The sequence below is a fragment of the Bidens hawaiensis genome, unplaced genomic scaffold (genome assembly GCF_021521415.1).
Source record: "Bidens hawaiensis isolate Kalapana, Puna unplaced genomic scaffold, B.hawaiensis_p1.1 tig00007737_1, whole genome shotgun sequence".
Classification (NCBI taxonomy): domain Eukaryota; kingdom Viridiplantae; phylum Streptophyta; class Magnoliopsida; order Asterales; family Asteraceae; genus Bidens; species Bidens hawaiensis.
The window spans coordinates 339,758-366,368 of record NW_027491536.1 but is presented as its reverse complement, the minus strand read 5'-3'; the positions used below and the strand labels follow the sequence as shown (position 1 = coordinate 366,368).

Below are 26,611 nucleotides of genomic sequence, written 5' to 3'. Positions count from 1 at the left end.
AATTTGTCAAATTAACATATAAAAAGATTGTCATATAAAGAAACAAAGTATTTAAATGATGTTTATTTGGTCTGCAAACCCGTGCAGTGGTAAAATCCAAACGTTAGCAGTTAGGCATTGAGGCGGTAACTCGACATGAATTCGGCCGGTTTCGATTACGTTTGTTATGGAACCGGAGCTTAAAAACAAAAAAAAAGACAAAAATGAGGTGGATCAATGGCCAATTTGGGAGGGGGGTCGGTAAACTTATGTATTGGTAAAATCCGAGCGTTAAGGCGACGAGTCTATGCGAATTCCGTTGGCTTCGTTATGGTACTGGAACTTAAACAAAAATTGACGTTTGGCTGGTTTCAATTACGTTTGTTATGGTAACTTAACTAAATAAAACAAAAACTAAAGAAAGGCCAAATTTCACGAACTAATATAGTGCCACCAATTGGTCTGACAGGGCATTGTGACACCAAAGCTCTTATTTATATATCGTAGTAGTAGTAATAATAATAATATATTTAAATGAACATACAACAAAGATATAAAAACTTAAAAGATATCATAAATTCAACAAGAACTCTTGTGATTTTTGCTCATAATAAAACCTACTAGTAGAATTAGTACAAGCAGATGCATCAGCAGAATACAACATTATTCCATTGATATCAAATCCATTTTCCACCAAAATTCGTAACGCGTCAAAAAATGCGTCTCCCTGAATGCCTCTACCGTCGATTTCATAGCTCGGTAACACCTTCACGTTGTCAAACTGCGTCGTCCTTAGTCGAAAATCCTCTATGTAAGCTTTCGTTGTTCGTACTTTATCCGTATAAAATTGATGATTAACGTAATCGATCACATTGCCATACGTGTTAAATAGTTGTACATAAGGTATAGTTGTTAACCGGTATGGTGCAATCGTTGCGACGGTTATTACACTTTGGTTTTTTAAGTAAGTGATGAGTTCGCCGACGCAATAACTAAAACTCTCGTTATGTTTAGGGAAATTCTCGTAGTCGATATCAATTCCGTCTAGGTGATATGTTTCGATTATTTTTTTGGGCGAAGTGAACGCGTTTGAGACCCATAAGTCGTTGTTTTTCGGGTTGTACCAACGGAGTGTGGTGGACCCGAGACTCCAACCCGAGAGGCTTGCTAGTGCTTTTACATTAGGGTGTTTTGATTTTATTGCTGTGACTGAGTCCGCGGTTAAGCCCGAGGACCAGTACGGCTTGAAAATGCCGTTTTGGGGGGTTCCAACGTCGTCGGCGTCTATAGCGAAACTGAGAATAAAGTGAAAATCGACGCCGTCTTCGATTGGAACCTCGTCGAAAGTAACCGGTTTTCCGGTTGCGTCGATGTATTCCATCATCACCTTTCCATCTACAAGAAAAATGCATATCATAGTATCACACTAGTTATGTAAACAGTTTTTGTGCCGCCACATGAAGATAAAACGCTTAAGTCGTTGTGCCGCCACTAGAGCATAACTCTCTGGCATAACACACGGTGGGACGAACATCCTGGTGGTCTCGGGATTTGACCTGACAGTCTTGCACAAGGCCTAGCTCAGCTCCATACTGCCATAAGCAGTGGCGAAGCTTGGACGAGTTCGTGTGTGTGTGGGAGGGGGGACTCAAAATGTAAAAAAACCATAAACGAGGGGAGCCGGGCCCAAATTTTGGGCAAAAAACGGGTAAATTTACACTACGTATACAAAATTTTCGGGCGAAAAATGGTCAATTTACACTACTGCGAAAAAAAGGGGGCTGGGGCTACCAGGGCCCTAAAGAAGCTTCGCCCATGGCCATAAGCCCATAATCCATCAAAAGTAACACAAGTGATGATCGAATTTTGGTCTCCACTGACGAATCTAACCTTCTACCACTACGCCACACGGGATGGATTGTATCACAAAATAATAGATACATGTGTTTATGTTATTTCAATTTTCTAAATTTGTTTTGAATTATGATGATTGATTTATGATGGAAGAAAACAATAATCACTAAATAGTAACAATGTTTATAGTTGCTATATTTTGGACACTTTAAATTTTTATTTATTGTGAACAAGTTCACAACAATATTGAAACTATTAAACTCAATTAGAAGAAAGTTAGAGGTGTATTTGTGAAAACATGTAACTTATTGTTATGGATGAGCTCGATACTGGTACATGTATGGAAAATACCGGTATCGAAAATCCTCAAATATGGATACCGGTACCGGAAATATTTGTTACGATATCAGTTCGGTACCAGTACTGAAGGCAAAAATTTGGAAAGATACCGGTACTATTTGCTTATCACTATAACTTACCACAAAGTTGTAAAGAGAGTACGATAGCGATGACGTAAACGGAAAACCCGCGAACAACCATAGCCATTTTATGTTCTATCAATACTAATGAAAGATGGTTGATGGGATAATATGTAACATTAATCACCAAATACTTATATATGAAAATTAGATTATTACAATGAAAGTTTTTTTGACAATCACAAAGAATTAAAAAACTGTATTTATTGTCTAAGTTAAAAGCCTAGTTGTGACAAAATCATAGAGTTTAAACTTTGGATACATCATGTTTCAAGAGAAACAATTTTAAGTTTTTAACCATTATGAATGGACTGTTTAACTTATGATAGATACAGTTTTATGAATCAAACAAGTATTTTAATTTCAAGATTTTGTAACTTATTAAAATAGTAATAATATCATTACTTGCAATGAATCTGTTGGACGGCAAAGAGGAATCCAAGTGATGTTTTGGTTACATTTTTTTTAACTTGATAAAAAATATTAGATTTTAGAATGATGCATCATACATTTTTATATACATAAACAATAACATATTCATAAATTTTAATGTAGACTTTATGGTAAAATGAGATAAGAGGACTAATGTGTAATAGTAAGTCTTGTGTAAATAAATGTTTTACTAATAAACCTAGAGTTTTTTGAGTTAATTTTTCTTTTAGTTTAGGTCTAATATGGATTTGTATTGGTTAAGGATTAAAGTGATATAAATAGAAGTTATTTGTAATCAAGTTAATTATCACCGTCAACAATACACACAAGTTTAGACTCAGTTTTAATGCATATTATTTTTTTGGAAAATTAGTTTTAAATAATCACAATTATGCCTTATTGGCAAATAATAGTTTGGTGGTGGTCTCAACTAAAGGTGTATTTGTTTACAACGGTCCTTGACTAACAGAACCCTAACACCGTTACTTGCATATCACTGGAAAAACGTTTTTGGCAAAAAAAAACACATTTTTTGTCGGAAAATTATAATCGTTTCAACCGAAACCTCATTGTAACCTTAGATCGGACCTTTATGAATATTTTTCTAGTAAAAGTCTTAGTTATTGAGGTCGTCGAAACCATAAAACCAACGTCAGAGTCACTTGGTGGTGTTCAAGTGGTGGCGGCAATTGGTTAGTGTTGACTCAGTTGGTTGTGGTGGTGTTCAAGTTGAGTTTTCCAACGAAAAATGCAAGTTTTCCAACAAAATCGTTTTTCTGGAGATTTGCAACTAAAGGTGTTAGGGTTCTGTTAGTCGCGAACTGTTGTAAACAAATACACCTTTAGTTGGGACCACCATCGGCCAAGTGTTAAATTGAAATATTTGCCAATAAGACATAATTGAGATTATTTAAAACCAATATAGGGTGGTGGGTATTGGCTCGATACGACCTTAAAACGTTACATGATCGATTCGAAAACCCTACTAAAAACAGTTTTCTTGAAAAGACGTATTAATCAAAACATATCATTAATTGTTCTAGCTTTTCAATCACCAGCATTATCTCACAATAATATAATTGTGACGATATATAAAAGTTTTAATGTGACCCTAAATATGATTAGGGTGTAACAATGTTGCAATCTACACCAATTACAAATCTATAATAAAAGACAAAATTAATAAAAGAATGAACAAATAGTATAACTATTAATGTATAAATTGTTTGTTGAGTTGATGCTTCACATAACCAATATATTAATTAGTGTTGGAGGTTTCTTGCATCCATTACTTCCTTCAGTTTTGTGACAAGTAACTCTTGATCCTCCAAATTAAGACTTCTTAATATCTATTGCATAAAACATAATTGGTATATTAATATTAAGTTAACAATAAAATCCATTAGACGGGTGAGTAGGGCTGTAAACGAACCGAACGAACATGAATAAGGCCTTTTTCGTGTTCACGAACGTACGAGATTTTATGCTCATGTTTGTTCATTAAGGAAATAAATGTGTTCATTAATGATTCACGAACACAAATAAAATTGGCAGAGCCTAGAGATTGAGACTCATGTATTCATCAATGTGAATAATGAAAGACTGTAAATGAATTGAACGAACACGAACAAGGGCATGTTCGGGTTCGTTCATTTAACTTTAAACAAACACGAACACTTAATTGAACAAATATTTATTTATTGCTCATGTTCGTTTATTTAAAAAAAGGAAAATTGGTTTTTATTGATCCCAACTATTTTATTTTTGCCGGCGTTGGTCCCAACTATCATTTTGGCTGGCAACGGTCCCAACTTTCACATACGTTGAATCCACCAGTCCGCGACTAACGGAGTACTAACTCCGTTAGGTAAAATCTGATGTGTCGTCCTAGTTGTCAAAGCCTGATGGCATGGGCATCCTACGTGAACCGGCTGTGTATTATAACCAACGTTTTATACTTAAACATTATACAAACATAAATTCCCAGATTATACAACCCTATATCCCCAAATTCTCGACTAACGGAATTTATGTTTGTATAATGTTTAAGTATAAAACGTTGGTTATAATACACAGGCGGTCCACGTAGGATGCCCATGTCATCAGGCTTTTAACAACTAGGACGACACATCAGATTTTACCTAACGGAGTTAGTACTCCGTTAGTCGCGGACTGGTGGATTCAACGTATGTGAAAGTTGGGACCGTTGCCAGCCAAAATGATAGTTGGGACCAGCGCCGACAAAAATAAAATAGTTGGGACCAATAAAAACCAATTTTCCTTAAAAAAATGAACATTTGTGTTTGTTTATGTTCTTTTGTTTAAAATCTAAACGAACATAGCTGAACAAAGATAAGAGGATTTAAATGAACATATATGAACAAATGTAAATGAACACAAACAAACATAAACGAACATAAATGAAAACATTTAAATGAACACATTAACGAATATAAAACTTTTAAGTAGATGACTTATGCAGATAATATTTAATTATTTTCCAGATAAATAAACAGACATAAACAAACGTTCATGAGCATAAATGAACGAACGAAACATGTGTTCATGTTCGTTCGTTTAATAAATAAACGAACATAAACGAACTTCCCGTTGAATGGTTCACGAACAATTCACCAAACGTTCAGTTCATTTACAGTCATACAGGTCAGTATTATTATTAAAAATCACATATCACGTACGCGAGGCTCAAGTATTTACATTGCGCCTCACATAGTCACATTGTTGGAGTGATGGCTCGCATAAGGCGCGCTTTTTTAAATAAGGGGTCGGTCAGGATAGTTGGTATTAATTTTTAAAAATGGTTAACATCAACACTTATGTCTTAATTCATTGCAAGTGGTTAGTGTTAGTGTTTGATATGATTATATATAAAAGTTAATTAATTTTGATAATATGATTTCGTACGTTTTATGCATAAAAAAATCATTTTTGTGTTTCCGTCTGTTAAACAGATTATGCATGACAATTTCAACATGTTTGACCCGTTTCTTGTATCGCTATTTCTTTGTTTTTGAAACTTCAGAAATATTACATATTCAAACGGTAGTATTTTTAACTTTAACCCCCCCCCCCCCACCCCCCCAAAAAAAACACAACTTAGAAATTAAAATCATATAATTTTTTTTCTATTGAAATAACTAAGCGGAATTCGCAAATGAAAATATTAAATGAGCAATTCAAGTAGTATCTTACACACGGAAAATAACATACCTGTTCGAAAAGAATCTCAACCGGATAATATTGTGGAATAACAAAAGACTGATGGTAGATGTAAGCAAAAACAGCCATAACCATCTGCAAGCATTATTTAAAAAAAAAAAAAAACGAGTTATGCATTTTATATATTTTTATTTCAACTCGTTTGAAATAAAATATGATCGAAATCAACTCACTAGTAACTACATTACCTGACAGTCCATTCGGTCGGTAAATCCACCATGTCCTGGAATACTGCCACCAAAATCCTTAAAAAAAATAACAGCATATTAATACAAAAAAATGATTTTTTTTAATTTAAACGATGAAAACCGACACACACCTTAATTTTAAAGGCTCGTTTGAACCCGCTTGCGAAAAAGCCTCCGAATGGTGCTATAACCGATGCAAATAAACCAAGGCATAAAGCATGCCACTGCACTGGTAAAACTGTTATTTCTTTCCATGGTAGCTGCATGCATATGCAATGTTTTAATAAAAGTTACCATATTATTTGCATCTAGTTGTTATTTTATTATTATTATTTATTATTTATTTTTTAAAATATGAGGGATTTAACACATACCACTTGAGATATATAATAATAATAATATAATAATATTAAAACAAGTTACCATATTATTTGCATCTAGTTGTTATTTTATTATTATTATTATTATTATTATTATTATGAGGGATTTAACACATACCACTTGAGATATCTCTTTGGGTAACTCAAATATTTCTGGCTTAAAATATGGGCCTGGATCACATTCAAGCCAACCTGTTGAAAAATCCTGCATAGCAGCCTCATAATAAGATACTGTAATTTAGGTGGCAAAATGGGCCGGGCCAGGTCAAGTTGACCCGCAAACTTTTTGTTCAATGTTTTTTTAAACTTTTTTATCAGCAATTAGTTTGTCAAATATGCAGGGCCGGGTGGTTGACGGCCCCCAGCCCGACAGCCCCTGAACTTTTTATAAAATATTAATTGTTTATTTTTATGAAAAAAATATGTTCTTAATGTTTAAGCCCAATTACTCAACTCATATAAGGCCCAGTTTTTTTCCACCTTCGGCCCAAAAAATTATAACGATTCTTGGAGACGGCCCTGCAAATATGATTTATAAAAACTAAACTATTTCAGTAAAAAATCCATCTATGAACAACCTACTGTAATATAGGTGACAAAATGGGCCGGGCGAGGTCGAGTTGACCCGAAAACTTTTTGTTAAATATTTTTTAAACTTTTTTTTATCAGCAGTTAGTCTGTCAAATATGCAGGGCCCCTGGCCCGACACCCCCCAAATTTTTTTATTGAAATATTTATTATATATATATATATCTATGAAAGAAAATATATTTGTTTAAGCCCAATTTCTCAGCTTATATGAGGCCCAAAAAATTTTCGCCTTCGGCCCAAAAAATTTTAACGATTTTTGGAGACGGCCCTGCAAATATTGTTTACAAAAACTAAAGTATTTCAGTAAAAAACTATCTATGAACAGCCTATTTGTCCCGTTTAACTTGTTTGACCGTTGTGCGATAAAAACATAACACGAAGTATATAAACTTACTCTTCTTGGGCATGTCATCCACTGGTAATGACCCAAAACATTTGCAAGCTACATAAAAAATTTATATTAAATCTTTAGAATAACAAAGTAATAACTTCTGATCTTAAAAATAATGAACTTGACTTTTAAGTTGAAATATAATCTTACAAAAAATGCTGCAATAACTGTCGTAACGGACGCTCCTATAAAGCCTTCCCATGTTTTCCTAGGAGAAATCTTGATAAGAGGTGTCCTCCCAAAGAAAAATCCAAAGAAATACGCGGCTACATCGTTAGTTGAAATAAGCGATGCCGGGAGGAGAAACCTGCATGAACATTCAATATATATATAAACATGCAAATAAAAATTTGGAAAAAAATAAGATAAAAAACATAAGTCATAAACCAGCTGAGGGAATTTTCATATGGCAAATTTTAATGGAACGAGAAAAACGGAGAAATTTTTTGGTATTTTTACTTTTTAAGTTTTTGATTTATATTTCGAGTTATAATTTTTTAATTATTTTTTTTATTATGTTAACGAGGGGTTTCTGAAATCTCAACCCATTTTGACCCATTTCAAAACACCTCATTAAAAAATTCAAAAAAAATAATAAAAAAATCACAACTTGAAATATTAATCAAAAACTAAAAAAAGTAAAAGTACTAAAAAGTTTACTCCGTTTTTTTCGTTCCATATTAAAAAAAAAACTCGAGAAATGTCAACCCGTTTTGATCCGTTTCAGTCATTTTCTTTTTTTAGTTTGACCAATTCTGAGCCATTATATACATTTTAATACAACCCAACGGGTCACATTTTGCCAGCCCTAGTTTTAGGTAACATACTTTATTATTATTATTATTATTATTATTATTATTATTATTATTATTATCATCACCATGATCTATAAATATAAGAAATGTAATGAACTTAAAAAAAAAGATTACTGAAGGTAATATTGTTAATTAATTGGTTTCTATAGGCCAAATCATCGCTACATCAGAAAGAAAAGTCAACATGGTCAAAGTTACTAGCGCATCGCCTGCCAACTCTCACTTTGACAACGTACCCGGGTCAGATTCCCTTAAATCATTTTACTTGAAAAGTTCACTAGTAAATATTTGTAATTTGTATGGTTATTAACAAAGTTTCTTACCTATAATATAAATCTGCATAAAAATATTTTACCTTTAAAAACAATATTAAATATATAAATTTGAATAAATTGATGAATCATATTTACCAGAATAACCCTTCAAAGATATTGGCAGCAGTGAAGGAAGACTGTGTAAATACTACTATCAAAATCATGTGAGTCCATGCATACTGACTAAACTGATACTTGTACATTTTTTTCTTTAGTGTCAGAATGAACCACATGAACCCTGTAATGAATAGACAATATCATATTAGCGTATAAAAACACTTTGAGACCGATGTATTCATCAATGTGAATAATGAAAGCCTGTAAACGAATCGAACGAACAAGAACAGTTAATCGAATAAATATTTATGTTCATGTTCGTTTATTTAAACAATGAACTTTGTGTTCGTTTATATACGTTTGTTTAAAATCTAAATGAACATATATGAACAAATGTAAATGAACACAAACGAACATAAATGAAAACACTTAAATGAACACAAATTAACAAATATAAAACCTTTAAGTAGATGACTTATCTAGACAATAATTAATTGTTTTCTATTAAAACAAATATAAAAAACAGACATAAACGAACATAAATAAATGAGTGTACATGTGTTCATGATCGTTCGTTTAATTAAACAAACACAATTTTTTTGTTCATGCTCGTTCCTTTATTAAATAAACGAACTGCCCGCCGAACCATTCACGAACAGTTCACCAAAGGCCCACACATGATGGCGGTCGGTTTCTCACTTATGTGCCATTTTTTTCTCTAATGAGATTGCTTGTAACTACATTATCAAACTAGTCCATGTATATATATATATACTTCAAAACATTGATAATTTAACAACAATACATAATAGAGGTGTAAACAATGAATATATTACTACTTGAAATGTACCTGCAATATATAAGAAATAACAGATAACCATTTGATACTTCATAAAACGCATTGCGAGCTTGTAGAAGAATTTATCAGGAGTTACAGCATGCATTAACTGTTGACCAAGCATGCGACCGTACACGAACAACATTGCGGTGAAGAAGAAGTGCCTGTGACACCACATTGCTATTTCATTATCCACGACAGCAAAAACTAAACACGACCCAACTTTACATTCACAACGTTTTTGGGATTGCTTATTTAAACAACTTATCGAAAAACGACTATTTCATTGTAAGGGTAAACTTGTAATTTTAGTATACCATGAATAATCAGTTTAGACTTTGAAATAGGTATTTTGGTTTTTATTAATCCCAACTATTATCTTTTGGTTGTTGTCAGTCCCATCTTTTAACATATTTGTTCCCAACAGTTCGCGACTAACAGAATCCTAGTGCGTTACTTGCAGAGTTGCAGGTCGCTGGAAAAACACTTTTGGTTGGAAAAGTCATTTTTTTTGCCGGAAAATTCAACAAGAACACAACCAGAACACCACCACCACCCCCAAGTGACTCACCACCAACCAACCACCACCGCTTGAGCACACACCAACCGATTCCGATGACGGTTCTAGAGTTCCGGCGACCTCAATAACTGGGGCTTTTACTAGAAAAAGGTTACTAAAGGTCCAATCCAAGGGTTACAAAGATGTTTGAGACGTAAATTTTGAGTTTTTAGGAAAAAATGTAAGTTTTCAGGGCAAAAACGTTTTTCAGGCGACCTGCAACTAACTACGTTGGAATTCTGTTAGTCGCAGACAATAAAAGGTGGGATCTTTATTTGCCAATTCGTTAGTTGGGACTGACAACGACCAAAAGATGATAGTTGCGATTAATAAAAACCAATGCTGCAATGCACATGTGAAATATTAAATTGTAAGCATAATATATATATATATACATACACACACACACATACACACATCGAAATAGAAGGCAAACGGGCAACAAGTTGCACTGCTAGATCCTTTTTTATTGCAGATAAACTTTTTAATAAGCAACGTAAAAGTTAAAACATCCCATTGAAGTGATTAAAACTCCATATGATAATCCAATATAGTTAGCATTGTTACCAGTTGAGAAGTCTGAATCCCGGAAGCTGCTTAGCTTCGTGGGCTCGTCTAAGCAAGTTAAATAGCTCGCTCGTCATTAATATTTGGATAACGACGATCATACCCCATAGATAAATATGACCCAAGTAGACAACCAACATGAAGCACAAAAGCATCCAAACGGACGAATATGTTCGAACCCACATCGATTTGTATTTGTTTTGGTCATTGAGGAGCAAATTATTGTCACTTAACTTCACTACATTTGGAAAAGCCTATATATATCATCCCAAAAGAAAACAAAGTAAATATATGCAAGTCATATAAGTGTATATGGTTTGGATATATTATTATGCATATTTATCATGAACAAACCTCAGTTGATTTTTTCCTATGCCGAGATCGGATAGTTGAAGGTGATCGAGGGCTTTGAAGACTTTTGTCCATTAATTTTACGTTCATTTTTGCTGAATGTTACTTTGATGCAGAAATCAAATGTTTGTGGCACCTTAAGAAGCATACAAGAAAAATGTTAAAAATGGAAATGAGCTTCTTGTTAAGGTTAAGTCTAGGGATGTATATAAGCAAGTTCAAGGCTTCAAACATATATACTGCATACTTTCATAAAGCAAGACAACAAGTAAATTATAAACACTATGGTTTATAAAATGAACTTTCATTAATGTGATGAAAATTATAACCCCCCCCCCCCCCCCGGCGGGGCGGGGATCCACATTCAACACATCCAATATGTGTTGGTGATATTTTAGTTAGGGCATTTTATATGGATACTCGTCTCTCTTGTCCATAGCCGATGCACTATAATGTAACTTATTGTACCTTGGTGTTACAAAACGAAGGACATTGTTCTCTTCTATCACATGTAAGATTATCTATTTTTCATCCTCGTGTAACTAACCTTCTATAACCGATATATATATGTGAACATGTACGATAAAAAATGCGAAAGCAAGTTGCAATGTTAGTGCACTTAACATTAAGCCCAATGTAATTTGCTTCAGGGTTTTGCATATTTGTTTCTTTTTAATGGTACACAACTATATATCATCAAAATTATAATACCATACACACTTTTATGGTATCAGAGCCTAACACGTGTTAATCATAATCTCCCCATCGTCGTTGATCTCAACAAACCCATCAATCTTTCTTCTTGATCGATAATCCCGATGGCGCCCAAAGATACAAAACCCTAAAGCTATATAATATTCACAATATTACAACATTTACTGGGATTAATAGTTAAACTCTATCAAATGGTAAACAAGCAAATTTGTGAAAATATTGCATGTACGTATTCAACAATAATATTTGTTTGTATTAACGAATAATAAATTGAAATTGTTTGATGAATATTATTTAACACGAAAACATAAAACCTACACTGATATTAACGATCACGGATATATGCTTCGGGTTATGAAGAAATTAAACGTTACATTGATCCAATTTTGAGGAAAAACATAAATATCCTGTAAAAAGTTATTAATGAAATATATAAGAGATCTTACTCATGAATTCAAGAACAAGATGACGAGCATATGCATGCAAATTAACCCTAACCGCTTCAATCTCTACGTACGTATGTTTTTTGAATAATATGAGCCTTGATTTAAATTCATATGTCATTAATGGTAATAAATTTATGATACATAAAGTAGTATAGGTTTTCGTCATTATTTGTCATTGTGTTGATGGCCAAGCATAAAGTTTTTAACTATATATTATAACACATTTAAACACAATGTTAAAGGTGTGATCACGAGAAAACTCATGTCTTAACATGGGCGGGCCCCTCCTATTTCTTTGTGCATTGGTGTAAATTTACCATTTTACGCCTGAAAATCTTTATACATATATAGTGTAAGTTTACTCGTTTTAGACCGAAAATTTGAGTCTGACCCCCCCCCCCCCCCCCCCCGGTTATGATTTTTTTAATACATTTTGAGTCCTTTTCCCTCAGGCGTTCTTGTCCAAGCTTCGCCACTGCTTCATAATGAGAGAATTCGAGAACTCATCGGTTGTGGATACATGTTTTTTTACTAGACCATGGATGTGATTCATTTAAGTGTGGGTTTGTATTCGTTAATCTATTTTTGTTCTCCTAATTTGTTCCTTCATGATATGCTACGGTCATGGCTCCTAATTTAGACACGCGTGTCCACAACCGTGGTTCATCTTTTGACTAGAAAATCGTGTTCCTCGGTTCTAATGATCAACCCCCCCCCCCCTCCCCCTGGCTGACAATTCATGTCTTAATGTGTTTAACAGGTTATAAATTGCGCGCTTAATACAAGTGTCATACATGAATATAACTCGTCTAACTATTTTATATTTATGACTATAACGCAGTTTTAAGTTTCATGTACCAATAATGAAGAATGATGGAGTCTAACCTAATTTCAATTATTTAAGAAAATATGTTATCCAGCTACATATATAAATTTGATGGAAGTAAACAAAAGTCCCAAGATTCGTGGCATATTGTTCCTTTACCTACTCAATCTGTCTCTGGTTAAAGAGTACAAGTCTTTAACTTGTAATACAAATGACTCATAAACCATAAGTGAATTAAAACTTAAGGTATGTTCATAAATCTTTGAAACAAACCAACCAAAACAATTATGTTGGTTAGTCCAATCTGAGAATTACATGATTCGAGTTTGATAGTTTGATGATTTAGCAATCTGGCATCAGTTAGCATGTTACGAAGATTGTAGGATGCTTTATATTATCGAGTAAGCATATATGTCTTTGACGAAAGAAGGTTGAAAAAGAAATACGTCAAAGGGATAACTTAGTCGACATAGAACACGTTTAAAAATGGATGTGGAACTGAGTAAAGTAAAATACGTTATGAGAAATGATAACAATACTAGCGATCAACATATATAAATGGTGTAAGACTAATTATAAAAGAAAATTTAAGAACTATAAGTCTATAAGACTATAACCTTTGTTTATATGAAAGTTAAGAGATTGAGATATAAGCATGCGTTGATACTAAAAGACGACGTGCTTAAGACCATAACACGCCTAGGAAAATCCCTAACATAGTCTAATATGACCTAAAATTTTCATAAATAGCCAATGCTCTATAAAAATTCCCAAAATGGCCTGAAAATCCCTCGGTTCCAAAGGAATTTCAACACCGTCCTTCTTCACTTTCTACCTTTTAAACACTAACCCTCCATAATCAACCTCCATCTTTATCTTTCTTATATGATCACAAAATCGAACAAATCTATAGCGTAAATCGTTTAGTTTTTCGAGGAGAACACAACCATAGTGTTGTATTTCACTCTAGAACTCAAAATAAAAAACCTTCAAATTAATTGAAAATCTAGGATTCGACGGACAAATTAACCAGTCAGATCTGACGGAAGCATGAACTGAACCGTCGGATCCGACTGTTTATTATTACGTTGCCTAGAATACGAATCCGTCGAATAACTTAAAAAAAAAGTCGGATCCACCGGAGAATTTGAATACATGTCAACATTTGATAGGCTATACCAATCCGACATGATTTTTAGCCTATTTTGAGGATTTTTGTAAAACATGGGCTATTTCTGAAAATTTTGAGTCAAACTAGACTATTTGAAGATTTTCCCGTATTTTAAACATACCATTATTGGAACAAAAGAATTACTCCCTCCGTCCCATTTTAAGTGTCATAATTTAATTTTTCAAGTCTTTCTTGTTTAACTTTGACCGACAATATTTTTGTTTGTTATATAATACTTGATGTAAAATATATGAATGGATTGGGTTTAAATGTATTTTACATTGATATAATTTTCATCAAGTATTATATAACACAACCAAATATATTGTCGGTCAAAGTTAAACAAGAAAGAATTGAAAATTCAAATTAGGACACTTAAAATGGGACGGAGGGAGTATATAAAACGGATGCTGAATTTTTCCATCTTTGTTAGGATATACAAGAACACATTAGAAGCATGAACGTACCATTAAAAGGGGCAAATATATAAATATAACGTGAGTTGGCATTAAATTTATAATGTTCTTTTTTGATAAAAAAGTACGAGTTGGTATCACGTTATAATCGTATCATCTATTTCCAAAAGAAAACATGATCACAAGGTTAAATGTGGCCGTAGATTTATGCCTCTTTTGATAATAATATAATATTAAAATGCTATCTAGTAAAATATTTATTTTAGATAAGAGTTAAGAGGAGAAATCACCTATGTAACGTATGGTTCATATATTAAACAAAATTATCCAATTATAATAGAGAGGTAGGTAAGTAGGTAACAAGTTGCGCTGCCACCCCTTTTTGAATGACAAATCCGATCATATTGAAAACAAAGCGTCGATACTGTGCATGACCAGTTGAAATCTTTTAAGAAACGTAATAGCTTCGGGGCAAGGGGCCCAAATGCAGCAAAAGCAAAGAGAATGAAGACGTGTTGATTCTCGGCATATGTTTTCTCATGCTTAGCATTTTTTCCTGATGCGTCTTGAACATAACCTGCCTAACAACAAACCCAGTATCCCTAAGCCCGACAAAGGGGAAACTCTAGTAAGGTCTATACAAGCGTGCCCCCCCTGCCCATTCAAACATAAGAACGTATGCTAGTCGGAGAGTAGATATCTCTTCAAGTTCCTACAAGAAATTCACAGGAGCTTTTTTTTTGCCGAGATCCCACTAGTTTTAAACCAGTGACATCTCTGAATTTTGTGATTAATATTGTTTTACAAAACTCAACCCCATGATCATTTTGTAGATATCACCTAAAAATTATGAGACTCGTCTCAGCTTGGTTACACTCCTAATGGAGATGACCCTCCACACATGCAATCACATACAAAATAAACAAAATGTTCAAAACAATATTTATAATCTTGTTTGACATGACATGACGGGCACGAGCATGCACATATATGTCTAGAAGAAGCATCAACTTCGCTACACACAAAAATGATGTGTGGGAGCCTATAGACGTTTCGTCATAAGTCTTGGTCTTAGGTATACTGACGTAGACTCAAGGAGGAAGCTTGCGGCCCGGGGTAGCTTCGCTCACCCCCGTTTTTTTTGCTAAGCAGTGTAGATTTATGCGTTTTCTTCTGAAAATTTGTTATGTAGTGTAAATAACTCGTTTTTGTCCTAAATATTTGAGCCGGTCACCCTGGTTTATGAAAATGTTTATACGGATTGAGTCCGGCCACTCCGACGTTCACGTAGTTAATGCCTGATGACCCGTTTTGAATTATTAACATACATTTTTATATAAATATGTGTTGTTAATTGTGAATAGTTGTTAAGAATGATAAATTAAAAAGAAACTTGATAAACTATAATGTAATTTGTCTACTTTTTTAAACAAAAGGACTTTTTTATATATACAGCAATTAATATATTATTGCATGGATGGATATGACATAGGTTTATGATTAAATGATTGATGATTATGAGAATGAGTCCAGATTGCATGTGATGAACATCTGTACGACATGTCCCACTGGATTGGCTACATGCAAATGAAACAGGCTCACTTTAACTCTAGTTAAACTCCGGTTAAGGATTTAGGAAGAATGTTAGTCGATATATTAGCTTTCGACTCTTGTCATGTTTTTGTCTTTCTTCTGTTTTATTTTAATACTTATTTCACTTTTAGTTATTCCTTTTAAGAAAATATATACATGGTCCCAAGTCCCGACCAATGTTTATTCATTTTTGGATTAACAGTGACGGAATCAGAACTTTTTTCGATAGGTTAACATGAAATACCTGCTTTTTTAGAAAAATTATAGATTATATATATAAGAAATCCAATACATTATTATGGTCGGGGGTCAGTCGGTCAGGAGACCCTCTTGACCCCTCTATGGCTTCGTCCTTGTGGATCAGGAACCTAACCAACCAGCGGTTCAGCAGTTGGACAAATTTCAAATATATATTTTTTTGCTAACTTTTGTAAGGGTTTTTAGTTGTCAAATTTAAACATGAGACCTTTTGAGTCTAGATTATTGGTCGGAATGACGAGCAAGTGAATTATCAAACGGTGGATTTGATGATTGATTTGGTTGTGAAAACATTGGTTATAATCGTTTTTCCCAAGAAACACATTCAGTCCTAAAATTAAGTGAGATTTGTTTTTTTTTTCTTCCATCTTCATTTACGAGCTATAAATTTTTAAGGGAAATATATAATGTATTAATTAAAAGGGATACTCATAAAATATTTTGTTCAAATCAGATTACTAAAATTTTCTTTTTGTTCTAATCATAGATATTTTACCTGTATAGCATGTCATGTAGGTAGGGTTGTTCAAAGGGTAAGACCCTACCCTTTTACTTAATACCCTACCCGTACCCTTTACCCTTTTAGGCAGTAATCATATCTCATTTATGACTTTAATATATGAATCTTAGAACAATTATACTTTCATTTAATAACATAGTAAAGTCTAACTTTAAAGTTTGAAAGTTAATCATCCATTTGAATTTGAACTTTTGCATATAATATTCACATTTACAAATTACATATAGAGAACAATTCAGTGATTCCCATATATATGTTTCCAATCAGTAGTATGACCCTCTATTTTTATTTTTCTTAGTAATTGGGAAATTTCGGATAAATCATATATGAAATACAAATCTCTCATAAATTTCAGATTAATCGCGAATCTCAAGTGTATCTATCTAGAAACTAGTAAAAGGGTCAATGGTTTGAAAAAGGGTCGGACCCTTGAAACCCTTTTACCCTTTAAGGTGAAATTTAAATACCCTTTACTCGACCCATATTATATATTTGGGTCTAATTAAGGGTTTTGCGAGTCGGGTAACCAGGTTTCAAGAGTCCGACCCTTATCTTGCTCACCCCTACATGTAGGTTTTTTTTTAAATAGTTTGACATTGCAAAAATTTTTTTTTGAAAATTGAGAAAAATAATTTTTAAATTGTGTAAAATGCAAAAAAATAATAATAACGGAAAAGTGCAAAAAAAATTGCCAAAAAAAAATCAATTTTTTTTAACTTTTTTTTTTACATTTTTCCACAATTAAGGTTTTTTCTCAATTCTTACCAATTCTGTCAATTTTTAAAAAAGTATTTTGAGTGTTAAACTATTTAAAAATAAATTTTAAAAACCCTACAAAACCTGTTATTCAATTAAAATATATAGGATTAGTTAAAAAATAAAGAAACTTTAGTGACCTAATTGAAACAAATAATTTATGAATTACTAGATTAAAACAATCTTAAAATTTGATTACTCTTTTATAGAATAATTCATAATTAAAACTATTTAAAAGGTATGATTGAGCATGTGAATCTTTGCCATATAAAAAGTTTATAATAATAAGACTTTTGCCCCTAAATCTAGTTGTGTCCCCGCATCCAATCACTACACAATGATTTTATATTTTTTACTAATACAAGGTGTCAAACAAAATATTTATTAATTTTTAATAATTTTTACGCAAAAGCAAAACATTCTTATGGTTTGTGGCGACTATTATTACAATGATGGAAACGTAATAGACAAACTAGACACAATATTTAAATCAAGACTATCTAAAAGTCTAAAATAATGTAACAACACACGGCTCATATAACCTATTTAGCTAACGTAACAAACGATTCATAGGTTAATGGGCTATCAGTCATAACTTTGTTAATCGGGCTCAAGACCGCTCTTGAGATTTCGATGCCCAGTACAAGTATGATTAATGATCCTTATGTATAAAAAAAACGATTTCAAAATTTTTGAGTCAATTAAACATAAACAGACTAATTACTAAATTACTACACCAGCTTTTATATATATTTTTAGCCCAATCAAACATAAACATAGTAATTGTTAATTTATTAGTTATGTTTTTACAAGTTTTTTGTTCCAGATTCACTTGTTAATGTTTTAAAAAAGTTTGTACATATATATACTAAAAATATAAAATTTGTGTCCTGGGATGTCTAGGCCAGCCCTGAGAGGGTTAGAAGGTTGTAAAAACATGTTGAAAATGCCATAAATGGATTAGTGGTTCGACATATTTAACTAGAGGTGCAAAAAAACCTGAATCCGGAATCGGGGTTTGAAAAAAAACCTAAAACTGGGTTTTTTATACCCGGGTTTTACTACCCGAATTCGTACCCCACCCTCCCGCAGGGTACAAAAAGGGTATGCATTTCAGTACCAAAACACACATATGGGACCGAACCCGATTTATACCCACTAATACCTGAAAATTAGAACCGGTTCCATACTCGGAACCAAGTTTTTCCAATACCTGAAATTAGGTTTTTGAAATACCCAATTAATACCCAAAATTATGCGAAATTCCTTAAAAATACCCGAAAAACACCCTAAAAAGTGCAACCCTTTATAAAACTCAATCTATCCCAAAAAAAACCCTGAAAATAGTGTTTTTCATACTTGGAAATTGGGTATTCAGATACCCGGTTTTAGAGTACTCGTATCTATACCGACCCGAATCAGGTGCATAGAGTAGGTTTTTAGAGACAATACTCGGACCCGAACCTGATAAGGGTATTAGAAAAACCCGATTTATGCACCTCTATAAATATATCAACCCAAACATTACCCGCTTAATTAAACACGTCAACCCAATTACACCCACTTTTAAACACGTTAAATATGTCACATTGTCACCATACCTTTAGAAAAACCTATGCCATTATTGCTTATTAGTTTCCGGTTATATTTCTTATCCACACCGGCAATCACGGACGTCAATAAAAGTCCACAACTCTTCCCCTCAAGGGCAAAAAAGTCATTTCACCACACTCTGCAATATCACTTTCGTAAATAATCCAGAAAACACGGGTGCACATATAATAACAAACAATATAATAACAAATAATAATAATAATAACAATAATAATAGAAAAAATTCCCAAAATGTCTTATTTTTAAATAGATTCTAAATACGTCTCTTCAAAATTCAAATACCTCCTTTTTCCTTTTATTAACTCGTATTCAGGTATATGTTAGAAAATCAAGAAGATATGTTTCTTAACTCGCCGTCTCCTTCCATATTAGTTCATAACCCGTTGACTCCCCATCATGTTAGCTCAAAATGCACCTTCTCCCCTCCGTGTTAGCTCAAAACTCGTCGCTTCCCCACTGTGTTAACTAAAAAAATAAATCTAATATATTTTGTTATTTATAAATATATATCTAAGAAAGGTACACATAAAATAATTTGATGGTATGCATGACTTTTCTAAATCATATTATTATCCAAAATCCAAAATACAAGAACTTAAAAACCAATAAAATTTAAAATATTCAAATATTTTTAAATTAAGTTTTGAATCCATGTCTTTAGTAATAATAAGGTATAATTTTTCTTTTAGCTAACACAAGGTGGATGCAATGAGTATTGAGCTAACATGGAGTGAAGGCCATGAGTTTTGAGCTAAATATGACGGGGAGACGACGAATTATGATCTAATATGAAGGGGAGACGACGAATTATGATCTAATATGAAGGGGAGACGACGAGTTAAGAAACATGACGTCTAATGTAGAGCCGAAAACAAGTTAGTAAATGGACAAAAAAAGGAAATTTTAATTGTGGAGTAGATATTTAGAATCTTTCAATAAAAATAAAAAGAGTACATTTTGGGAATTTTTCATAATAATAATAATATCATTAAACACCGTCAGTCAGTCAGTACTCAGTCATCATCTTCATCTACACACACACAATACGAACCAGACGAACAAAAGCTTCATCATAACCTAATTAACTATTCAATCTCTGTAAGTATTCGTTTATCAATTTCATTAACGCACTTATCATTATTATTATTATACGCATTTGATTGATACATTACGTGAAATCGGTGTTGTAACCTAATCTACTCTTCAATTTTGTTCGATTTCCGTAAGTATATGTCATTAATTTCATAAGTGCAGCTGTAATTGACTAATTGTACACATTTGATACGCATTGAGTGCACTGTGACTCGAATTTGTTGCGTGTTAGTTATAACCTAATCTAGTGTTCAGTTTCTATAAGAATTTGTTATTAATTTTACAAATGCTTACAAATGCACTTGTTTTTGTATGCAATTGATATACATTCAGTGCACTGTGACTGGACGTGAATTAGTGTAACCGGTGTTTGTTCGAGATCTATGAACTATAAATTAAGAAGTAACCTTACCTAGTGTTCAATTTCTGTTAGAATTTGTTATTAATTTCATTAATGCAGTTATTATTATTATTATACACATTTGATATGCATTGAGTGCACTGTGACTCGACGTGAAATCGGTGTTTGTTCCGAGATCTGTGACCTAGAAGTTAAGGAGTAACTGTAGTTTTCAAATTTGTTGTGTGTTACTGTGTTAGTTATAACCTAATCTAGTGTTCAATTTCTGTAAGAATTTACTATCAATTTTATAAATGCAGGTGTTATTATTTTGCACATTTCACATTTGATATGCATCGAGTAAGCACTGTTCTTTGTTGCGTCGAAGAGTAATTGGGGTTCGTTTGAGATTTGTGACTTTTGAAGTTGAAACGTAATTGTAGTTCTTGAATTTGTTGTGTGTTAGTTATAACCTAATCTAGTGTTCGTTTGTTTGAGATCCGTGACCGTTGAAACTTAAAAGTAACTATAGTTTTCAAATTTATTCTCTGTTAGTTATAAATTGGTGTGCATTTGTGTATTATACAGGCTTAGGTAAGGGATTGGATTATTGAAACTCTATGTTATTTTGCACTTAATCAGTTAACTGAGATCTAGATTGTTGAAATACTTGATCTTTTTTCTTTCTGCAATGGAGATTGTTTTGATTCGAAATGAACTTTTGATTTTCTTTCAATGAAACAGGGTTTAATGAATTGTTTTTATGGTTCATATGACTAGAAATTGATGTCCTGCATTTTTTTAAAATGTAATACTGTGAATGTTTTGAAAATTTTTATTCTAGCGGTTTTTTCTAGTTGAGCTTGGGCAATGCGAATATGACAGTTTTGTAGATATTTATGTTGTCTATCCACTGTGTTTGTGTACTAATCAAGTGATTTACACAGCTCTAAGCTTTTGAAGAGAATTACACATTGTTATAATACTAGACAGTCATATAGAATGAATGCCATGCAACTGTAAATTATTTACAGTCAATAAGTTAAGCATTATTTACATTGATAGTTTAAATAAATTTTGATTGCTAACTGTTGACTTGGGCTAGGTTGGATTGACACCAAATGGCAGAGCTGGATGTACAAAATCCTTTTATTGGAGAAACAAACTGTGGGATGTTACTGCATCAGTTACAGGTGATATATAATTCCAAATGTAGTTTCACAGATTACGCTTTCACTCACATAATCTGAATTAGAGTGAAGTGACTGATAATGTTTTTAACTTTATATAATGCTTAACTTTTCCATGTTAATTCAGAAAATTTGGGACGAAGTAGGCGAAAACGATGAGGAAAGAGATAAGATGCTTCTTCAGCTAGAACAAGAATGTTTAGACGTGTATAAGAGGAAAGTTGACCAAGCTGCAAAGTCAAGGTCACATCTTATTCAGGCACTGGCAGATGCTAAACGTGAACTATCAACTCTTCTTGCATCCCTTGGAGAGAAAACATTTGTTGGAGTAGTAAGTTACTCGTGACCTTCACTAGAGACGCACTATTTTTATTTTTTAGTTTTTTGCAACTATAAAAATGAACTGTTAATTATAATTGGTTTGATATGCAGCCTCAGAAGACATCAGGAACAATAAAGAAACAGCTTGCTGCAATTGCACCAGCATTGGAACAATTATTGAGGCAAAAGGAAGAAAGGATAAAAGAGTTTATAAATGTTCAAACAAACATCCAAAAAATAAGTGGAGAAATTGCAGGTGGTAATCAACAATCAGGAAGCCCAAAAGTTGATGAGTCTGACTTATCGTTGAAGAAACTGGATGAGTATAATGACCGGCTGCAAGAACTCCAAAAAGAGAAAGTACAGTTTGACCTATATATTTTAACAACCAATTAATTGAAGAAAACACTAATGTTGGTTGATTTGTTGTTTTATTTGGCAGAGTGATAGATTGGATAAGGTTTTGGAATTTGTTAGCACTATACATGATTTATGTGCGGTTCTTGGAATTGATTTCTACAGCACGGTGACTGAAGTTCATCCAAGCTTAAATGATGCAACTGGTATGCAGTCTAAAAGCATAAGCAACGACACTCTAGCTACTCTTGCTAAGACTGTTGAAGCTTTAGAAGAAGATAAAAATAAACGTTTAAAGAAGGTAAAACATTCACTTTTTTTTTCTTTTAAGAAAATCTAAGCAGAAATTTATAGTTTTTATCATAACATTACAACTTAGTGAATTTATTTAACTATATGTAGGTGTTTTGTAGCATCTTGTTTATGTATTCTAATTGTTTTCCAATTCTGCAGCTTCAAGAGTTGGCAACTCAGTTGATTGATCTTTGGAACTTGATGGATACTTCTAAAGAAGAGCGTAGCTGTTTTGATCATGTTACGTGTAACATATCGGCTTCGGTGGATGAAGTAACTGTCCCAGGGGCTCTTGCTTTAGATTTAATTGAACAGGTATCATATGCACTAATTTAGAATATATATTGTGGAAATTTTGAGCCACTCGCGAGCTACTCGAGCTCTAATCAATAAGATACTTGAAACGAGTAGAGCTCGAGCCTCAAATAAAGCTCGTTTAGTTATTGAGCTCGAGTTCGAGCCTTCTATGGGAAGCTCGTTTAGGCACGTCAAGCCTTGTGTATTTTTAAGTTTTACTTTTTTTGGACTTTTATGTATTAATTTTACATTGCACAGAGCTTTGGCTCGTTTAAGGTACATTGCACAACCAAACTCAAGCCGAGCTTTGGCTTGTTTAAGGATTTTCTCAAATATATTAAAATAATAAAAAAAAGTATATAAATTAATTAATAAATTATAAACGAGCCGATCCTGTGCTTGAAATAATAACTCACGAGCCAAGCTCAAGCTTTATAAAAAGAGCTTGAAACGTGCCAAGCTCGAGCTCTAGTAAGTCAAAACGAGCTGAGCTCAAGCCTAGTCGAGCTTGTGCTCAGCTCTGCTATTTTACACCCCAAACCATTTTATGTCTTGTGCGTGAAAAGGGTAAAATAACAAATTTAGCTAAAACACATCAGATGGGTCAAAAATCACCAAAAGCGTATTTTTAGTGCATGCACTAATGCAAACAGTTTTTTTTAATTTTAATTTATGTTATTTTTGTAAGAACACAGTTTTGTAATCACATTGAACACTTGTCATGTGTTCGTGTGTTTCTAGGCTAAACTGGAAGTTGAAAGGCTAGATAAGCTTAAAGGTAGCAGAATGAAAGAGATCGCGTTTAAGAGACAAGGCGAGCTTGAAGAAATATTTGCACGGGCCCACATAGAAATCGACACAGAGGCTGCTAGGGAGAAAATTTTGGCCCTTATTGATTCTGGGACTGTTGAGCCTTCTGAACTGTTAGCTGGCATGGATAATCAGATTATTAAAGCAAAAGAAGAGGCAATTAGTAGGAAAGATATTTTGGATAAAGTTGAAAAATGGATGTCAGCATGTGAAGAAGAAAGTTGGCTTGACGATTACAGTCGGGTACTAGTCTCTCTCTCTCTCTCTCTCCATATCTAAATTAGCTAATTATTTTTAAGGCTTTCGTACTTATTTTCCTTTTAAAATAAATAATTGTTTTTTCTATATATATGTCATTAATCCCCGAGCCCATAAATTTGAATTTTTTCTTGTTGAGTTAAAATGGCCCGAGCCCAAAAAACCGAGAACAAAGAAACCCGACCTTATTAGTTTAATGAAATGGAGAAACCAAAATTTTCATTTTTGGTGCCTAAACCATTCCATGTTGACTCATATTAAAAACCATTAGTTTAGTATGGCATGATAGCTAAAATTATGCTACATTGCAAATCATATACCTTCCAAAATATTAGTTTTGTTTTTTTAATCAGAATTGCATGTTTTTCATAGAATTATTTTGTTAGTTATGTTCAAAGTTTTGACTTTTTTACGACAGGATAACAACAGGTATAATGCAAGCAGAGGTGCACACTTGAATCTCAAACGGGCCGAGAAAGCCAGAATTTTGGTCAACAAAATTCCAGGTAAATACGCAATATTTTCAGATTTTGGAAACATGTAATTGATTTGTACTAAATTTATATGTATTATTGATGACACAATTTTTTAAAATGTATATGCAGCTCTTGTTGACTCATTGGTTGCTAAAACTCGAGTATGGGAAGAAGAACACGGACTTACTTTCGAATACGATGGTGTTCCACTTCTTGCCATGCTGGACGAGTATGCGTTGCTCAGACACGAAAGAGAAGAAGAGAAACGAAGGATGAAGGTTTGAAAAATCTATTCATGTTTACCTTTTACTAGGGAAAACGATCCGAAACCGAAAAATCCAAACCGAAAAAACCGAACCAAAACAAAAACTGACGATTTGGTTGTTTTTGTAAAAACCGAACTAACGGTTCGGTTTTGGTTTTGCCTGTAATAAAAACTGAAAAAACGAACCGAACCGAATTCCTAAATTTTTGTGCTTTTTATATTTTTATATTAAGTAATTTATAAGAATTTAGTAAATATGTAACTCAAATATTTTTGGTCAAATGTATAATAGTCTATTATTTTACAATTAACATAATTATTTATACCTAAATTTATTATTTTTTGCCAAATTTATTTTCGGCCTAAAATTTTCAAGCTCAAAATGGCAAAAACCGAAAAAACCGAACCGAAACAAAACCGAAAACCGAAACTGAAAAACCAAAACTGACGGTTTCAAAAACTCCAAAACCGAAGCTTTGGCTTTCGGTTTAGTTTTGGCTGAAAACTGCACCGAACCACACCACGTACACCCCTACGTTTTACACTACACGAACCGTTAAACTGGCTTTATCGTTTTTATCTTTACAGGACCAAAAGAAGTTCAACGAACAACTAAACACAGAACAAGAAGCCATCTTCGGGTCAAAACCAAACCCGGCTCGACCTCTTAGCAGCACAAAGAAAGCGGTGGGACCACGTGTTAACGGTGGTGCAGCAAATGGAACCCCTAACCGACGATTGACTATGAACCAAACTGGAGCTAGGTCAGGAAAACGGGACAATGCTAGACCGATTGCACCTTCCAACTACGTGGCCATATCAAAAGAGGATGCTGCTTCACGTGTGTCGGGTACTGAGCCGGCGCCCGTTACACCTTGAGGTGAACCGGGTACGTGTAAAAAAAATGTCTTTAGGGTTATACTCGTGATTTCATGTAACTAGATTAAAAATGCTATACCTTGGTTGCATTATATTAGTTTCTAGTAATTGCTGTTGTGCTATTTGTTTTATCGTTTTGCTTAATCGGGGTGTTTGGGATTGCTTATTAAAACGATTATTTGCTTAATGTCGGGTTGTAACCGAAAGTAATTAGTTTTATTAAGCAACCCAGATACCCTAAAATAACTTAAAAGAGAGTTTTCGACTCGTTAATTCGTTTGTATAAAATTTAAGTGGTCTTTGGTTGATCCATCGACACTCATGCCTAGGGGTGCAAACAAGCCATCTCGAGCCCGATCTTGACCAGGCTTGAGCTCAACTCATTTCGAGCTCTTTTTCTAAAGCTCAAGCTCGGCTCGTGAGTGGTTTTTCCAAGCTCGAACATGGCTTATTTAGTATATATTATTTTAATTGTTTTTATATATTTTGAGAGAAACCTTAAACGAGCCTATGCTAAGCTCATGCTCGTGTACTATACCTTGAACAAACTAAATCTCAACTTGTACAATGTGTAACTAATACATAGAAGTTAAAAAGAGGTAAGGCTTGAACATACACAAGGAGCCTTGTTAATGCTCGACAAGTCTAAATGAGTTTCTCATAGCTTTTTATCGATCGGAGCT

General features: G+C 33.3%; 3 protein-coding genes across 3 annotated transcripts; 1 reads left to right on the top strand and 2 right to left on the bottom strand.

Annotated features, from left to right (window-relative positions):
• Positions 1–508: 508 nt before the first annotated feature.
• On the bottom strand, positions 509–2,550 carry LOC143635823 (chitinase 2-like). Its single transcript, XM_077103560.1, has 2 exons — positions 2,313–2,550; positions 509–1,374 (listed from the first exon to the last, which is right to left on the bottom strand). Exons 1-2 carry the CDS (start codon positions 2,377–2,379, stop codon positions 551–553), a joined length of 891 nt encoding a protein of 296 aa, XP_076959675.1. The 5' UTR covers positions 2,380–2,550; the 3' UTR covers positions 509–550.
• Positions 2,551–3,877: 1,327 nt separating this feature from the next.
• Positions 3,878–11,133, bottom strand: LOC143635822 (phosphatidate cytidylyltransferase 1-like). The gene is made up of 11 exons (XM_077103559.1): positions 11,039–11,133; positions 10,685–10,938; positions 9,571–9,722; positions 8,760–8,901; positions 7,685–7,841; positions 7,538–7,585; positions 6,671–6,757; positions 6,304–6,432; positions 6,173–6,229; positions 5,976–6,059; positions 3,878–4,093 (listed from the first exon to the last, which is right to left on the bottom strand). The coding sequence occupies exons 1-11, from the start codon at positions 11,123–11,125 to the stop codon at positions 4,007–4,009; spliced, it is 1,284 nt and encodes a 427-aa protein (XP_076959674.1). The 5' UTR covers positions 11,126–11,133; the 3' UTR covers positions 3,878–4,006.
• Positions 11,134–20,341: 9,208 nt separating this feature from the next.
• On the top strand, positions 20,342–26,095 carry LOC143635865 (65-kDa microtubule-associated protein 1-like). The gene is made up of 10 exons (XM_077103591.1): positions 20,342–20,447; positions 21,887–21,974; positions 22,099–22,302; positions 22,404–22,652; positions 22,735–22,950; positions 23,103–23,258; positions 23,982–24,293; positions 24,727–24,814; positions 24,914–25,062; positions 25,638–26,095. Exons 2-10 carry the CDS (start codon positions 21,903–21,905, stop codon positions 25,926–25,928), a joined length of 1,737 nt encoding a protein of 578 aa, XP_076959706.1. The 5' UTR covers positions 20,342–20,447; positions 21,887–21,902; the 3' UTR covers positions 25,929–26,095.
• Positions 26,096–26,611: the final 516 nt, after the last annotated feature.

Coding starts and splice junctions, on each gene's coding strand:
- LOC143635865 (XM_077103591.1), top strand. CDS start 21,903: ATGGCAGAGCTGGATGTACAAAATCCTTTTATTGGAGAAACAAACTGT. Junction 22,303..22,403: donor AGAAAACATTTGTTGGAGTA/GTAAGTTACTCG, acceptor TTTGATATGCAG/CCTCAGAAGACATCAGGAAC. Junction 24,815..24,913: donor TTTGGTCAACAAAATTCCAG/GTAAATACGCAA, acceptor ATGTATATGCAG/CTCTTGTTGACTCATTGGTT.
- LOC143635823 (XM_077103560.1), bottom strand. CDS start 2,379: ATGGCTATGGTTGTTCGCGGGTTTTCCGTTTACGTCATCGCTATCGTA. Junction 1,375..2,312: donor ACTCTCTTTACAACTTTGTG/GTAAGTTATAGT, acceptor TTTTTCTTGTAG/ATGGAAAGGTGATGATGGAA.
- LOC143635822 (XM_077103559.1), bottom strand. CDS start 11,125: ATGAACGTAAAATTAATGGACAAAAGTCTTCAAAGCCCTCGATCACCT. Junction 9,723..10,684: donor GGATTCAGACTTCTCAACTG/GTAACAATGCTA, acceptor GTGGTGTCACAG/GCACTTCTTCTTCACCGCAA. Junction 6,060..6,172: donor CCGACCGAATGGACTGTCAG/GTAATGTAGTTA, acceptor TAATGCTTGCAG/ATGGTTATGGCTGTTTTTGC.